Source organism: Cinclus cinclus, chromosome 4, assembly GCF_963662255.1.
Source record: "Cinclus cinclus chromosome 4, bCinCin1.1, whole genome shotgun sequence".
Taxonomy (NCBI): Eukaryota; Metazoa; Chordata; class Aves; order Passeriformes; family Cinclidae; genus Cinclus; species Cinclus cinclus.
Window position 1 is genome coordinate 61,879,874 of NC_085049.1, and position 18,808 is coordinate 61,898,681.

The window sequence follows — 18,808 nt, forward strand, 5'->3', positions numbered from 1 at the left end:
TGCCCCGAGAGGATTTTAAGTATAATCCTCTGGTGCTATAGAGTTCCATATATCCTTCCCATATGCACTCCTAAAATAAAACAGTAAATGCTGGAGAATTTAAATAAGAGGGTATACTACTGGACTTTCTTTCTGTGAGAAGGTCCACTGTATCTGTACAGCTGATGTAATTCAGACATTTACATTTTATTTTTCCTTTCTCTGTGAAGAGGAAATAGCCTTGATATAGGATCTGGCCCTTTGTGACAAGTGAGCTTTGAGCCATTTTGCATGCATGTCTGATACCTGCACAGCTCAGCAGACGTGCCCAAGGATTTGGTTCAGTGTGTTTAAATTAGTAATGTCAGTGCTTGTGAGGGAGGAAAAATCCCACTGGGATTCATTATTTGTATATTGCTTTTGTTTTTTAATAAAAAAGCTGTAGAGAATCACTTAATTACCCAATGAAATTGTGAGATTACATGAAATGTAATTATACAGTTTAAATTATGGGTGATTTGTACAAATTGAACAATGATTTTCACCTAAAAACTGGTACAGATGAAAAAGTGAAAAAGCACAACACTGTAAAATAGAGACTATTAGAGTGTGCTTCTAAACAATTTAGGAAACAACCAACAAAACCATTCATGCCTGTAAGAGACTGTCTTTGCTGGAAGTAAAACTGAATAATTTAACTAGTGACCTTGAATCTGACAAATGCAAATCTTTTAATTGCTACCACAATTGTTTCTGCTCCATGGGATGTTGGAGGGAAGTTCTGTTTGTAGATAAGCAAACAAATCTCAAAAAGTATTTAGTATCCTGTGGTTTGGCTTTGCATATTCAGGTTGTCAAACCAGTTTTAATTAAAATCGTTTTCATTAAAACTTTTTGGAGGACAAATAATTTGCACTGCTGGAAATAATTATTGAAAGTGTGTAGATTTTAATCAAGAACTCTGTGGAAGAACTGGTTTAGGCACTATTTTAAAGCCTCCTGTACAAAACCCTAGTTGGAACTCTTCTTAATGCCCATGGAAATTTTTATTTTATTATTCTAAATTAGATGAAAAAATATACACACAGTGTTTCTATTAGAGAAATTGAATACTTGATTTTGAATAGTTATATAAGACAACACAGTATTAAATATGAGTGGTGCAATTTCACATAAATATGTCAGATTCAGGGGAGGAGTTCTCCTTTGTTTTAACTCTGGTTGGTACTATTAAAATAATTCTTCTTTGGTTTATCCTTGCCAAGATCTAGTTGGAATTATTCTGAAGAAGGAATGTATAGAGTGCTTAGTAGCATGTTGCTAGAATATTACATTGAGAATTATCTAATTTTTAAAAAGAAATAAATAGCAATATAAAATGCCTTGGTTTTTTTACTGCATAAACTAAAACTTGCTGGTTTTGAGAAAAACCAATTGCAAATCAAATCCAAAATGATAGCCCAAACCAGCCCTTCTCAGTACAGTTGTTGAAATTCAGAGTATCACTTCCTAGCACTTCATTATAACTGAATACAATTCTACTTCATGACCGTTGTACAGTAATGAACATCACATGTGGACAGTTCAGAGGAGATGGATGTGTTTGGTTGTGAGCTTGACAATACTGAGAGTGCTAGTACTGTGTCATTCTGAAATGTGTTTTGCTATTGAAAAAAACTGCAGAGGGAGAGTTTATTAATGTTTGGAAGTATAAACTAAGCTCTAATAGGTTATACAAAACATAGTTACGAAAAGCCTCAAGAAAAAAAAAAAAAAGGCTTAATTCATCCTCAAGGCTCTGCTGGTGTTCATAACCCCCTAGACAGGAAGTTTGTACTATCAGCAGAACGTTTTGCTTTTATTCTGGAAAGACCTAAATGGAAGATAGTTTGGAGAACTTCATTGTATATAGAAAACTAACTCCAGAAGTCCAGTAGGAAAACTGTTACTATGATTTGTTTTACATTTTCTATGGAAATTTAAACTGGTCCACAGTTTTTAGCTTCATTTTGTTTAGAAATGTTAGTTTAATACCTAAGTTCTTTATTTCCCAGTTCCATTAGCCATGTCTGTTTATACACTGTCTCACTTAGGAAATTATTTAGGAGTCTTAATCTGGGATCACAAGTGATCTCTAAAGGATAATTGCTAGATGCAGAAAACTTCCCATGTCTGCCATGATAATGGTTACACTTATTCAAAATAATTTTATAATAAATGTAAGGAGAGTATGATTATAAAGGTGAAGACTTGTATCGAGCATCTACAACTCCAAGAGTACCAAATGTATGTAAGTATTACAGAAGCAAACTCCCTGCAGTGACCAGATTTCGGGTAAGTAATGATGGACACAATGGTTTCTATCTAAAATGATGTGCTCGCATTGGTCTAGTTCTTAAAACATTCATCACAAAATGCTTCAAGTGGATTTTCAGCTCACTGTTGTCATCTGCACATTTTAGAGAGGACATCAGATTCCATTTCAGCTGTTGGTATGAATGAATGTCTTTTTCTCTACTGCTGATGTTAAGTAGCAATGAAATTGTGGGCACTTGCTGTGAAATCCACTAATTCACCCCTCCCGGTATGGAAATGAGGTTTTTTTGCCAGCCCGGCAATACAACCTTATCTTTTTTTAATTCCAACCCATGCCACTTCACTTCTGCTGACTGGCTTTTGAATAGCAGCCTCATTTCCTGTGCCTCATTGTGAACCCAGTGGCAGGCTTTGAAGTGCTGAAGCACAGCTCTGGTGCTGAGGCTCACCCGTGGCTCCCAGTGGTGCAGCACTGAGCAGCCTGCTCAGCTCTCTCCACTGATTTCTCTGGCAGTGACCTCCTCATTTTAGTAACAACAGGAAACCTGAGAGCACAAGCAGCACAAAGATCATGCTAATCGGGGTTAAAAACTTGGATAGGGATAGTGCTCTTTGCTGGAGGAACAAAGCTTTGTTTCCCAATAAAATTAGGAAAAAGCATAAAGATTGCTGGTAAATAAAAGCTGCATACTTAACAGTTGCTTACAGTTTTAGGTGTTTTTAGCACAAGTATATAAAAACTTAATTAAAGCTGTTCAGATTTTAGAGTTTAATGAAGATATTTTTGAACGTTTTAATATTTCAAGAACATTTTGCAACTCTCAGCTTGTCAAATACTACAGAAAGTCTTGCAAGTATGTGTCATGCTACTTGCTAGCTGAAACAAGTTGCAGGAATTAAATCTTCAAAAATCGACTAAACTTTTGATAGCCTGTGTTCTCTCCCAAAGTAAGGGGCAACTTTTGCATCCCAAAGAAATTAATCTTTCATATTGCCATCTAATTAAATGGGTAGTTAATGACTTTTTTTAAAGGTCGTATTTTGGCTTTGTCTGCTATTGCCCAAGCCACTCCAAAGCAGTTGCATTAAAGTATCTGTATTTTATTATTCCTTCACTATCTCCTGCCTTTCTTTTTGTTGCCATCACTCATTTTAGTGGAAGTGGAATATATGTACTTCCTAAAATTTTCTGCCATGTAATCTCAGTATTAAATCTTAATGTTGCCTTAATGATCTCCGAGAGCATTGTTTTGGAAGTAAAAATAAGATGTACTTACGCCATATCTTCTTTGAGAGTAAGATGGCAGTGTGTGGAGCATAAATGCATGAACTGGTTAATGCAGTCTTCCTCGGACAGAGTCTGTTTGAAACCACAATGGTTTAATTTGTGTTAGATAATTGGTAAGTATTTTAAACATTCGACAGAGACATGGACAAATAAGAGCTTCGGAAGTGGTAGTCTTAAGTGCTGAATAAAGAGGCAGCCTCTATGCAACTTACCTGTGGAACCACTCTGCAAACCACATTCCACCACTAGCACGGAAGGTGCAGCTGCCACAGACGACTTGTGCCGGTGTGGTTGTGTTGTTGCAGTACCGTGGAGCTCCTGAGCTCCGGACGATGCTCTTGCGGTGAGACGAGCCCGCTGCAGCCCGTGCCGCTGCGGGTCCCTGCGGTCCTGCCGCCAGCCTGGGCAGGGTCACCGGGCAGCCCGGAGCTCCCATCAGCCTCCGATGCTCCGCTTCATGACACGACTGCAAAACAGGCTTTGTTTTACAAACACAGACAGCTTGGCTTTGTTTCTACTGCCTTCTTTATGGCATATGTTTTCCTCTGTAAGTAAATCACATGAACTGCCTGAACAGTGTCAGAAGAAAGATTTTCTTCCCCCTTTTAGCTTCAAATAAATCATAAAAACTTATTTTTCTACATATTGCTTTTTGTGCTTCACCACTATCTCTTAAGAGTGCAGAATAATTTTTTCTGGTTTTCCTGTCATTGTATAGATGAAAACCTCCAGCTTGATATCAACAATTGATTTGTTCACATTCCTCACTAACTAGAAAAATCCCTTGTTTTTAATAAAAGGAACATATAGAGAGGTTTCCTGTGTTTCTTTGGGAATAACCAAATGTAATCCTTTACAAATGCTTACCTTACCCATCTTCACCAGATGGTAATCTAACCAGTGTATATTAACACTATAGTGTGTGGTAAGTGATCTGGAGTTATTTCTTTTTATAGCCTGTATGGCTATTCAAAAACTTACAGGCAGAATGACTAAGCAGAGAGAAAAGCAATTTATATAAAATTTACTGTACGAATGGGGTCACTTTATTTTTGTCAAATAGAGAAAATAGCATAGAAAGCAGCTGTCTCTTCATTCCTCTGGAATCTTAATGCCATTTTTTCCTTCCATTTATTTTTTTCTAACAAGAGGCTGCAACTCAGGATAGGTACAACAGAGAGTTTCTTTAAGATGTCATCCTGCAGTGCCACATACTAGAACATGCTGCAGAACATGACAATGTACTGGACACCAGTAAAATCATGACTGCTTACATGAACTGTGTTTGATGTAGAAATGAGGCTTCTCTGCTCAAACTTAGCAGGAAGATTGCAGGAAGTCTCCTGAAAAATCACTTCCTTCTAAACATGAGATTTACTGCTGCTGAAATATTCACCAAAAAATAGATCTATTTACAGACTTTTTGAGTTTGTGTGTGTGTGTGTGTATATATATTTGAAAGTATTTATACCACAGCTTTCTTAAAGATTTATAAAAACTATGTCACCCCCAAGCATTTAATTTCCTATCCAGAAGTAATGTAAGAAATATGGTAAATTGCAAGCAGTCACTGAGAAATTCTTTAAAGCAGTATCAGATTTATTTGCTTTAACTGGGTCCGAAATCCTTCCAAATCATTAACAGCTGGCAATGTAACTCATGGAAACTACAAGTTGCAAACTCATGCTCATCTGAAGATACATCTGAGAGGGGTCATGACCTGAATGCTGTTCTTAAACCTTCCTTTGCTATTATCAGAAGCATTTTCGGCTTATGCAACAGGAAAAGAATTCCTTCAAAGTCATAATGTTAAAAAGATTTAAAAGACTCTTTGAAGTGGAGAAAATACTTCAGCAGGCAAAGGCAACCTAGAGTTAATCTCTTTTGCCTTTTCATTATGCAAAACATGTCTCTTACTTAGCTACTCTAAGTCAAGGAGGAAAAAGGGAGTGTTTGAAATAAGCATAGGGAAAACAATACACTAGAGCAAATTTGGAGCACCTTATTCATGAAAACGTGTTCCTATGTGCCTGAAGAGCTGTCATCCTTAATGTCAGTGTGGCTAGCTTTAAATCCACAACTGCTGGAATCAAAAGGGATATTTTTACTTAACATCAAATAGTATTGTATAGGCAGTATCAGATTTATTTTTTTCTTCCCCATCTGGTGATAAAACTCATATATGGGGGAACATCATACTGCATGTGTTAGCTGGATATTAACTGACAAACACTGTCATAATCTCCCACTTTACTGATGTCCTTTCACTTTAAGGACTCCTGGAAACTTCTTATGCCAATCTGGAGACCCTGCATCAAGTGGGATTTATGAATAACAGGAAACTTGCCACAGGAAACAGGTATCAGATACTCAGTATCCAATCTCACCCACTCTACCGTTCCTGATATCCACTGGAAATGGGCCTGCCAGAAGAATCTGAGCCTGAAACATGGAGGTGATTACTGTGAGAACTTAATGGAAGCTGTGTGTAACTAAAAAAAAAAGGATAAGGCAGAGATGTAGCACAAACACATCCTCGGCACGATGTGCATTTTCATTACAACCATTCTAACAGAGGTGTGAGAAAGACAGGGTTGTAGTAGAGAAGGAAGTAGAAAAGAGAGACTTGAGAATTTCTATGAAAGGAAATTTTAAAATTGCAGCAAGAGAGAAAAGCAAAATAAACAGACAAGCTGAATATTTATTAACCAGGTGCCATGAATGTTTAGTTAATGTATAACAATGTGCATTAGATCAGGTACATTACAAAATGTATCAAAACATTCAAAATAATTGGAAATTATTATTTGATGTATAAACAATCCTACCCTAAAAAAAAAAAAATACTTGTCTTGCACGGCAAATCTGCTGAAATGGTGGTGGTGAAATGTTCTCTCCCCACAGGAATCAAGTGATAGGAGAAGAGGAAACCACCTCAAGTCACACTAGGGGAGGTTTAGGTTGGACGTTAGCAAAAATTTCTGGACCAGAAGGGTTGTCAAGCACTGTAACAGTCTAGCCAGGGAAGTGGTGGAGTTGCCATCCCTGAAAGCATTTTAAAGATGTGTAGATGTAACACTTCATGGACACAGTGCAGCGGTGGACTTGGCAGGGATGGGGAAATGGTTGGATTCCTTGAAAGGTCTTTTCCAACCTGAAGGCTTGTGTGAAAAGGGACTGGGCTAGTGCAGGGTAGTGTCTTAACTGGGATATTGCTGGATAAAGCAATAGTTTACTAACAATAGTTTACTAACCATTAATAGAAATACTAACATCAAAATAAAACTGGGTAGTTCCATATTTTGATGTTTCAAATTTTAAAAATGTTTTATTTTATCTTCAATATAAAAAGGAGTGATGTGATAAAATAGTGGTGTCATAGAAGCTCATTAATTTCCCATTACGATGTCTATTTTCAGAAAACAACAGCGTGTAGTAGGTCCAGAGATGTGAAAAGAGGAAACAAATGTAAGGAAACAGCAGTTATCAGATTTATGTGACTTTACTATTTTCCTACTTGCATTATTCATCCTACTTTAGTTATTCATCCAGCCTTACTGGAAGTGGATCTTTTTAGCTCCAATTTGTTGTACACTTAATTATCTGATTAAAGATTACTTTGCATTAATTATTGTGTATTTTTCAAGGATTATGCCAGCCTATTTGCATATCCATAGCCGAGTGTGTCTCTGTACTCTCTATTCTCTTAATAGAATATGGAAATAGAACTTCTATCACCAATAGCTGCACCAGTTTTCTTCTGAGATGAAAGAAGGCAAAAATTAATTCCTAGATCTGTTCTTCTGAATCAGCTCCAGTTAGGAGAGTGTCGTGGATATGCTGATGTTCCACTAATCCTCCCTGCTACCTTTGCTACTGATGCTCTGGGGTAGGTCAGTATGCTATTATGTTCTTGAAACATTAACCTTACATGGAATTATTTTTTGTGCATGGTTCTTCCTTTGAGATCTTAGCTTTTACGTAGGTGCTGAAATAAAATCAGGGCTTTTTGCCTGAGGTTGATAGTCACCTTCAGTTCAGATGAACAAATGTAAATCAAATTAATTGGATCAATTGTAATTGTAAATAAAAAAAAAAATTGTCTGGTTTAGCCACAGACTTTACCAATTTTTTTTTTTTTTAGACAAAGACCTATTGTATTGTTAGAAGGCTCAAAATGAGGAGATGCACATCAGCAAACAAATTATTCATGTTAATATTTTCCTCTGTAATCCAGTTACACAAGAGGTAATTGAGATTAAGAAATTCACTGCATAACCGTGTCCTTATGCAAAAAGCAATAACTTTCTTCCCTAGGCAGTGCAGGACTAGCAGTCTGATTTTAATAAACCCTCTAGAATGTTGTTTTGTGGTGCTTGAAGAAGTAATTAAGAATGAAGAACCTTTTTACTGTTGGGCCAATTGAATAAAATATGTTGCGGCCCTAATCTTGTGCTAGGAGCAAAGTACCAGCTTCACAAAATCACAATTTCTGACAAATCTGATATTGTTTTGTTTGGGTTTTTTTGACAGACACCAGAAGTACCCTTAACGTAAGAATAACTGTGTGGTTGTGTATGTACTGTTCAAAACCACAGTAAACACTATGCTTGTGTATTTACATATGAAGACTCCATTAAACTACACTCCTTCACAAGGCAGTAACCCAAAACAGATTAGCAAGATGATGAGCAAAGTTTACACACCTGCTATTTGTGCTGTGTTGCTATCAGTGTGCACACATACAGGTCCATGCTAAAATGTCATTTCTCAGAATAAAAGCATGTGCTCCCAAGTAGAAGACAAAGCCTATTCTAAATTAAAATATTTGAATGAAAGCAATATATTAACTTGGTTTAAGTCTGTCCCCTGACCACTGTGATCCCTAAGTTCTTTAAGAAAAATAATTGGTTTGTATTTACTTATGTCCCTTGTTTTATATAATTCTATTTATATCTTCCTATGGTTATAATGTTTTTAAAGATGAAGTGGCCTAGTCTATTTAGGCTTTACAAAGACTGTACATACCATACATCTGATTATAGCTCTTTGCCTTTACTGTACCTTGCTTAGTTCTCATGTAATGTTTTTGAGACAGGACAAAGTCAGTGGTTTTATACACTAACATATTGATGCTCATTTCTTTTCCTAATAATTCCCAATAATTGTGTTTTCCATTTTGATTAAAATAAAGCATTAAATGGACATTTTTATAGACATGTATGGAGATGTAACAGCAGTTTTGGAATTGTAAAAGGGGAATCCAAAATAACCCTCCACTAAAGAATTATTCCTTTTGTCAATGTTGAGTTCCACCTTCTGTTTTATTATCTACTACAACAATGTACTCTTTCATACTCAATTTTAGTCCAAGTTATACTGAAACCTGTTGTTTTGCTATTTTATTTCACTTTTTATTCTCTCCAGAGGCTCTTTATGAGCCTCTGGACAGTGCAGGTCATAGGAGAGACCTCTACACAGCTGTGCTGACAACTTCTCACCAGTGGGAAAATTGGCCATTTTTCCCTTTCACTTTCCTTCCTTTAACCACTCACAAGAGAATCATCCCTCTTAATAACAATTTGATTTCCTTAAAAGTATTCTCCAAGGACACTGTCAAAAGCTTTTTGGAAAGCCAAATACAACCTATTGATTGACTTGCAATTTTCTATATGCTCTTTGACTCCTCCAAAGATCTCCTATGGAAACACAAGACATGACTTGCTTCTCCAAAAGCTGTACTGAATCTTCACTGTTGTCTGCAGCCAGGTGTCTACCAGTTTTCCAAGCATGCAAATTAACTCAGTAGTTCTCCAGGTCCACTTCAAGCCCCTTACGAGTTACTAGAATCACATTTGCCACCTTCCACTCATCTAGTACCAAGGCAAATTTAAACAACAGCTCACACATCATCATTTTAATTTTGTGACTGTTAGATCTGAGGTCCTTCAGACTCTCTGGAGAATTGAATCTGGTCCAGGCAAGTTATTTTTATTTATTGATTTGTTTCAACAAAGCCTTTTCATATGGGACTGTGACTTCAGTTAACACCTTGGACTTGGCCTGTAAAGAAAGGCCCTGGTAGTTGAAATGTCAACTACTTTTTCACCACAAATAGATATATCCACTGGAAAAAAAAACTGGCAAGACCAAGAATCCAGTGCAAAGCTAGCTATGTGCATCACTTGTGTTAAGAATAAGCATCAAAGCTAAAACTTGCAAGGATTTGGTAAATTAAAGCTAGCAAGAGAATCAGTCGAAGACTGTACATTTGACAATGCTATACTGAGAAAGAAGAATGCTGTGTCCATTTGGTTCCAGGCTACTTCCCACTGCAACACTAATCAAAAATCTGTCTTTGTCATGTATTTATCCTTTGACATTTCAAATACATTCTGCCCCGTTGGTCATGTATGCACAAATACAAACATACCTAAAGAATGCACAACGTATGAATGTTCACTTAACCATTTATATAAATTCTGAGGAGTGATTTACCACTATGTATTCATGTAGGATAGTTATTATTAGAAGAGACAAAACCAGAACAGACCCCTGGCAGAACACTTGTAGCTATGCAATTGCCTTACAGTGCTTTCCTGGATGCTACTGATGGAGAGCAAGGATAACACTTGCACACAATTCTGCCAGCTGTCTGTACTTGCACTTGCAGTCCCTTGTCACTTGCATGTTTCAGCTGAGACTTCTCTATGATCCTTCTTTCAGGCAGTCAAAATCTGATGTGTAGGCAATGTTGTACATATCCTCAAGGGAAGATAAGAAGAGGAAAATATTTTTTAGTCTGAAAGAGGCTGCAACGTATCAAAGGTAGAAAGAAGTAATTTTTATGCAATAAGATGTGCTGCAATTTTTATGCAATTAAGCTGTATTGCTTAATGAAGCAGTACAGGCAAAGCTTTAATACTGTACTGTATCTGTCAACACACACTGGATTGGGGCATCTAATCAGCATGCTGCTCTTACCAGCTTGTATCCACATTTGATTGTGCATTTCTCTCTAATGCATGAAAAACAATCTCAGGCATATTTTGATAGCACACTGATGTAAACCGAACAGAGCAGAAGGACTGGATGAATAATCATACTGCTAATCCCACCTGCTGTCACACAAGAAATGCATGTAAAGATATGTATAGATATGTATAGATATGTATCTATACAGTTAACCTTAGCATCTGCCATCAGAGCAAAATCACAGTTGCATTGGAAATGGCACAGCAGACAGATTTGGCCTTCTGTCAGTACTATCCCATGCTCATATTCTGGAGGTTTGGCTCTCCAGCACTGACACAACCTGCAGTCTGTGTGTCCTTGACACTTTCCAGCAGTGGGACGTTCCAGCCCTGTGGGGAATACAGCACACTTCCCATGGTATATTCAGATGACTCTGTAGGTTAGTGGCTGCGAGGCAGAATCACAGTTTAATTTCTTGCTCTTCTTTAATGTGTTCAGAGCCCCGTAAGAACAATGCCGTGGGGTCACTGCAAATGCTGAGACAGAGTCTTGCTGTTGTGTAACATCACTAAGGGACTGCTTTTCCATACATTTCCCCTGAAAATTTCCAACATGCTTGAAAGGAAGTAAGTGTTTATATAAAACGGCATCTAGTCAGAATTGTTTGGTCAGAGACAGGATTGTTATGGGTAAGGTGTCAAAAATTGCTTTTTCCTCTCATGCTACTTCAGCTTCTACTTAATCAGGAGAGTCCAAGAATCCGTGCAGTCTTTTAAGAACTCTTGGTGTTTTTTTATCCCTCATGAGTTAGTTTTAGTACCTTCAGTTTCTATAATTTTCTTTTACAGTGGGGGAGGATGCAAGTCCTTTTGCATATTTCAGTGGTGAGAGCTAAACTAAGTGTCATGTGAGTATTACGGTGTGTCCCAGTTTTCCAAACAGAGGCCACATCCACTGTGCCATCTACCTGCTGAGCCTATCCCTGAGGAGGGCTGACCTGCATCCAGATTCCACCTTGGCAGGGAACCAGGACATGATGGCATTCACACCTGGCCTCAAGAGCTCATGGCTTGAAACTCAGTTTCTTTTTTATGCTGTAGATATACACTCTAAAGAGTAAAAGACAACATCAAGACTGAAAAACACTTGCCACCCAGATGCATGAAAAATACTGCTTTCTCTTGGGCAGTCACCACAAAAATTAGAATGATAATCAGGCCTATTTAATGCTAATTTATTTTCTGCTGTCAAAAAGAGCTGATGGTTTATTCTAGCATTTTGTGCTTTGTCTCAGAATACCCCTCAGAATTTGTAATCGGGATCTCAGGCCTTCCCAATATCTTTACATGAGAGAATTGATAATACATAGTCCTGAAATATGATGTCAATATGTTTGTTATTCTACACAGCTATTTTTTAATATCACGGATTTAGTGTTTTCCTCAATACCTGCACTGCAGCTGTTTTTAATACTCCCTTCCATGTTTCTGCTTGTAAATAGAGAGGGAAAAGTCATAGAATGTTTGAAAGCACTCATTTAATTTGCCTTTAATTCAGGGAGGCTGCAGGAGGAAGAAATGAAGAAGTTGTCACCCTGATATGAGAACAAAGCCGAGTGATAGTTGCATTGTAAAAACATTAAGGAAACTCCCAGCTTTTTACAGTCAATTCTAGTCCTTTCAAATGACAAACCAGTTCAAGAATTTCTAGGTAGGCTAAGTGCTCTCTCTGGTATTTTAGAAAATGGAAGAAAACAGAAGGCAAAGCATATGTTGTGTTGAGAGAAATTTTGAGATTGAAGGTGTGATGCCACTTAGACACTGACAGCTGCAGTGGTCATAACTTAAAATGTCTTCACAAATACTACAATCAAAGAATCAAAACTCTGCTGTGATATGGAACATCACTGCTCAAAAAGCATAAAACGTTTTGAAAGATCTCTGCTGTTTTACAGATAATTTTTCTCATCTGTAATTACTGCAAATTATACAACTATGTTTCTACATTCTATGTCTAACTCACTCATTTATCATACATACAACCTTTAACACTCCATAGCGTTGTCCTGACATTACAGGTGCAAAAAAAGTAAGACATTTTAAAACACAAAGGAATCCACTTAATCTAATGAATGGGTTTGACCATTTACATTCAACTCAGTCTAGATACTTTGTTTTTCTTACTACAGTCCACTGTCGATTTCATCTCTGGAAACAGACCAGCCCACGTTCTCAATTCTCCTTAGAATTTATCCATGTTTAACCCTTCCATTAAATAGCGCTGCTTACATTCCTCTTTACCTTTCAAATTGATAGAATTACCCTGTTCTACCCTATTTGTTAATGAAACTAAATCTTCTTTTTGGCCTTCACAGTTTTTTGGGGGTTTTTTTTGGGCATTAGTTTATAGTTTTACTGGGGTTGTGAGCCTTGCTACATTCATAAAATCTTTCTGGATTTGCTGTCTACTGCATGCATCTGCTCCATTGATATTTCTATGCTGATTCTCCATACTGTTCTTCAGCAGCTTTCTGGATGATCATTTCAATTAGAGCACTGTCTTGAGATTTTATTTTCCCTAGAAGAATTATGTAACATTTTTACTGAGTCATATTTGCCATCTGCTGATCCAACCACATAAACAATGCAAATTCTTGAAAACCTGAGATTTTCCTTAGTATCTGCTTCTAATCTTTCACAAATGTGCAGGTTTATGCACACACTCTGCCTCTTCAGAGGCTCTCAGCAAACTTGAAGGAATCTCTTCATGCAGAGCACGCAGAGGATACATGTGAGAAGGTGTTTATCAGGCAATACACGTGATTGCGTACAAAATCAAAACCAAGGCAGGAATACAGGGAAATTATGGCAACCTTAACAAGAATTCAGAATGCAGGGGTGCTCTTAGTTTATGGCTAACCTCTTTGGAACTAGTTAATTCCCAAGAGGCTGGCAACAAGATACAACTTTCGAGTCCAGCTTTAAATTACAGTTTGCCACTGTGACTCTGCTGTGACTATGGACTTAAACTATGAATCCCAATTCATGTGATTATACATTTATATATTCAAACCACAATGAAACTCTTGTGATCACAGAATCAGGGCCTTCAAATTGCTATTTATATCAGACTCTTTCAATAAGAAAAGCTTTAGTTACAGAGTCCTTAATAATTTTATGCATGCGTTCAATTCTGTGTCCTGCTGACAATATTGGAGAAGACATCATTTTACATCCTGAAAATGACAAACTACGTAAATTACATTTTCTAGCTAAAATATACTGTTTCGCTTCTGTGGATGACTTTATTGAAATGCCAGGTCTCCATAAGGATTGTTTCTTTCCCTTTGTAAGAGAAAATCAGACCTCATAATGAAACTTCTATCAATTTTCAAGATATTAAAATTACCTAATTAGCTATTAGAAACACAAAAACATCCATAGAACTGTTACTGACATGGACAGAAATAATTTGTGAAATCAACAAGGATCTTTCCACTACCTTAAATGTACCATAGATTTTGTGCAATAAACACTCTCTTGAAGCATACTATTAGAATCCTGCCTAACACAACCTTCTTTTGCAATGTTATTTTACCATAGCTGTCATTGCTTCTTGTGAACACAACAGGAGAGTGGGGACACATGGGAGAGTGCCATTGATCCCAGTGGGAAAACGGTGAGGGATCACAATTTACTCGACTGTGGTCCTACCTAAACCAGTTACTGAACTAGAACAGGATCACGGGGCTATAATTTAATTCTCACACATGCACAGCATCAAACGGTGCACTCGTCAAGGATGTGCCTATAAGCTGGCCAGCACTGAATATTTTCAGCATTGCTTGAAAGAACCCCAAATCCATGAGGAATGATTGATTTCGGCGCCCGGAAAAGTCGCACAATTTAAAAGGTCTCTGTAACAGAACCGGGAGCTCCAGAAGGGCTTGGATTTGGTACCAGATGTGTTCGGTTATACCTCCTGTTCTCGGAAACACTGAGAAGCCGCGAAAACCGGCGTGCGGCAGGCGCGGGCGGTCCTGACCTGACCTCGGCGGGCCCGGGTTTCGCTGTCTGCCGGCTCGGCTCGGCTCGGCTCGGCTCGGCTCGGCTCGGCTCGGCTCGGCTCGGCTCGGCTCGGCTCGGCTCGGCTCGGCTCGGCTCCCGGCGCTGTCCCCGCACGGGCAGGACTCCCGCCGCGCCCCCGCCTTGTGACACGGGCCCCTCGCCCCGCCCGCACCCGCTGACAATCCGCCCCGCGGGCAGGTGCGCGTCCCTCAGCGCCCGCCGCAGCAGCAGCGGCGACAGCGGCAGGAGCGGCAGGAGCGGCAGAAGCAGCGACAGCGGCAGCAGCAGCCCGCCCTCTGCTCCCTCCGCTGCCGTCGCTCCTCAGCCCCCGCGCCCCGGCGCCCAGCCCCGTGCCCAGCGCGGACAGCCGCCCCGGCCCGGCGCTGCCCTGAGGCCGCTCGGAGCCGCCGCACCTGGCGGGGCAGGGGGCGGGCGGCGCTGCCGGCAGGGCAGCGGAGCGTGGGGCGGGCCGGGGCCGGAGCCGGGGCCGGAGCCGGGGTGCGGAGCCGGGGCCGGAGCCGGGGTGCGGAGCCGGGGTGCGGCGGAGGGCCGGGCCGGGCCGGGCCGGGCGGAGGGGGCGCCGCGCCCGGGCAGCCACTGGGAGCGCGCCAGCCGCGTCTCCTCAGCAACGGGCCTGGCACGGCAGGGCTGCGCCTCCTCCTCCTCCTCCTCCTCCTCCCTGCGCCCGCTCCTCCCCGCTTCCGTCCGTCCGTCTGTCCGTGCGTCCATCCATCCGCGAGGGTCGTCATCCCCGCCGACCCGTCCGGCCACAGGGGCCGGGGCTGCCCGATCCCCCGAGCCATCCTCAGCCGGGGCTGTGTGTACATGGCAGTGGGGGGGAGGTTCTTTATTGGCCTCGTCCTCCCTCTCTCCCTCCCTCCCCCCTTCTTCCACACTCCACCCAGAAATGATCCGGTGGAACTAGGAGGAGGTGATTCTCCTCCTCCCTCCTGCTGCTGCTCCTGCTGGTCTGGAAGGGACTGCAGGAATCTGTGCTGTGCTCTGCTCTGAGGCAGGGTCTGGGGAGGGGAGGGGGCCGCTCTGACCCGGGGTGCAGCTCTCCCGTGGGGGGCTGCCTGGTTCCCGACCATGGGGAAGGACCAGGAACTGCTGGAAGCCGCTCGCACTGGGAATGTGGCTCTGGTGGAGAAACTCCTCTCTGGGAGGAAAGGAGGGATCCTGGGCAGTGGATCTGGAGCTATTCCCTTATCCAGCTTACTGAGGTAGGGACATCATTCCCCATCAAATGCTGGGGATATTAACCTGTTCTTCCCTATAATCATTATCATCACCCCTCTCATCTTCATTTCCATTCCCGCATCCTTCATAGTAACAATAAATCGTTCACTCTCTCGCCAAGTACAAGCATGCCAGGGTTTAAAGTCACAGGCAGTCATTTTAGTAATATAGTGGTACTGAATTTCCTGCCTTCAATGCGTCTGCAGGGTCCTTGTTCATTCTGTTACTAGCTGTGGTGCAGAACTTATGTTTTGACTGATGGGCTAATGCATACAATGTATTAATTACCCTTCATTTGATATTTCCATTTTCAAATTGCTACTCTAATCACAGAAGTGTTTATCACAGACAAGGCATTGCATCGTGGAATTCTGTGTTAAAAGACAGCTTCACCCCATACCCTCACCCATAGCTGCTACCCTTGCTTGCAGAAGAAATTAGGTATGCCCATCATAATAAGCCTACAAAACAAAGAAAGGGAATCTTTTTTTTTTTTTTTTTTTGTGGGAGATCATCGAGACAGAGGTGTAAAACTTAGGGAACAGGTTAGGTAAGAGCAGCATTACTTTCAAGGTGCCTGGATTTAGTGGAGTGAAACTGGGTTACTGGCCATGTTGGGTGATAGGGCTTAACTTCAATTATTAGTTGTATCTCCTGTGATCGACAGCATAGCTTTGATCGTAAGTTTCATCATGCTCTTGAGTCACTGCATTGTCACAATCATTTATGGCATTTGACTGTATTCAGAGCAGAGGTCTGCAGCACACAGTCCACTGCTAGTGTTCAACACTAAATTAGGCATAGCAAAAGAAGACAAAACGAAATTAAATGCTGTTGACCTAGAACTTGAATAAATTGGGGGTTTGGTTTGGATTTTTGTTCGTTAAAGAAAGAAGAGGCCTAGCACAATGGAAATTGATTAAATGAAAATATATTTGTGATTCTGTTGCCAGTGCCTTCTTGTCAAGGTATTTATATTATTTCCAAGTTCCCTATCAGGGAAAACTTAATGTTAACTCTCCAAATTATACTGTTTAAACTCTATTATAAAATCTTGCTATTTTAAAGCAAGGTTTAGTTCTGCAAATAACAACAGTTCAGGTATTCATAGTTTACCAAAGTTCTGTGGTGCCCCAGTTCAATTAGCTATTGCACCACTGTTGAATTACTAGCCCATTGACCAAAATCAAAACACACCATGTGATTGCTTTTTGTACTGTGCTCGAATAGGCTGCTTAGAAAGTAGTGTGCCAGATAGTCAGTTGAATCTGAAATATGATACCCACTTTTCTAAGTACACAAGTAAGTTCACTTAGGTACAATGACTAGCCATTTGTAATCTAATTCTAATGCGTGGTTTGTGCAGTGGCTTTCTCCAGGGCGTGTTGCCCTGTGCCGTGTTCTTGCTGTTGATTTCATGTTGTATTCACTGTTAATTTCATGTTGTATATCGTGAGTTCTGTACATCCAGAAGGGGTGTATTTGCTTGTGCTTGCCTTCCTTTATTAAACAGCATTGTTGTATACACAGAACACGTGAACCATTTGTTTTGTATATACAGATAGGTCATTACAGTCCTTTTTTTGTTGCTCAGGATTGTAGAATTTTTGGGTTGTAAAGTCAACTGGTTTCTCTTTTTCCTGGAAGTGCACTTAGCTTGAAGAGACGTAAAGCAGAGTAAAACATATATTGTTTAATTTATGGAATTTCTTACTAATGGTAACAAGAATGTCTATGGCTTCTGTAAACACAACTTCAAGAATTAAGAGCGAACTTTCAGCTGTATGGTACGTCCAGTTGTATGATGAAATATTTCTAAATTGGAAGGAATTCAGTAATAGTTTGATGCTTAAATGTTCACAGTCTAACACACTATGGAGCATAAGACTTTTTAGAGGGTTCAGCAGGAATGCTCAAAGCAGAAACTACTATGCATATAGTAAATGTTTTTCAAGAAAGAATTTATGCGATAGGTATATGGATATGGATAGGTATATATAGAATTTATGCGATAGGTATGTGATTTGGTATTTTGACATAGCTTTTTTTTTTTTTTGAGATGTTCTATGATCTTACTGATGCCATTAATTATGGATTAAGTCCAGAATGACATGCAAGATTAAGGTTAGATTTTATCTTGGTACAGAAAACATGGAAACATTATTAGAGCCATATGAACATGCTTATCCTGGTTGGGAAATCATCACTTACTGAAAATAGCAAAGTTGTAGAAAAGCATACTTGTACAGTATAAATGTTTGAGGGGGATGCAAAGATTTTTTTAAATAGAAAACCTGAAGAAGTTCACTACTAGAGCTATATTGGTATTTTTGCATACAGTTTATTAGAATAAAAAATTTTTAAAAGTTGTTTTTAAAAAAAGCAACAGAGAAAAATATAGGAATATAATTTTCTTAATTTAATTTTTAGGAGTAATTTTGACAGTAATTCCTACTGTTTTGTTGATCATAATTATTGCTCCATTTCTAAAATGGTGCCCCAGGACTGTAAGTGTCCCGCTGTGGTTGCTCTTTCTTTCTCCTTTTGGCAGTGCTTTTTCTAGTGTTAGGTGGAAAAAGTCCATCTCTTTCAGCATGCATATGGACTAATACTGTGCCTGCTGTGTTGGTCTAGGGAGTAGGACTACACCGTCCCTTTGGATTTCTTCAAAGTGCTGGAGACAGCTCAGTTTATGTGGCTGAACTCTCTATGGCTAGAAACCTTTTTTTGGTGGAAATTTGCTTTACAGTAATTATGTGCCCTGTGAACCTGTGAATGAAACTTAATATTCATAAATTGACAAATACACATTGTTTCAGATTGTTATCTGAACCAATGAACAAATGATCTGAGCTCTGATGTCCTATTTACATTTTTATAACAGCTTTTTTTCTTAACTGTTAATGTGTTTTATGGTTCTTGAGGGGAAAATAGGGCAAACTTT

The 18,808-nt window shown here is 39.7% G+C and overlaps 1 protein-coding gene across 1 annotated transcript in view; it reads left to right on the top strand.

Moving 5' to 3' along the window:
- Positions 1-15,714: 15,714 nt before the first annotated feature.
- Positions 15,715-18,808, top strand: part of ANKS1B (ankyrin repeat and sterile alpha motif domain containing 1B) — a 408,189-nt gene continuing 405,095 nt past the window's right edge. The window contains exon 1 of the mRNA XM_062492532.1: positions 15,715-15,848. Coding sequence (XP_062348516.1) covers positions 15,715-15,848 — 134 coding nt within the window. The remainder of the gene's footprint in view (positions 15,849-18,808) is intronic.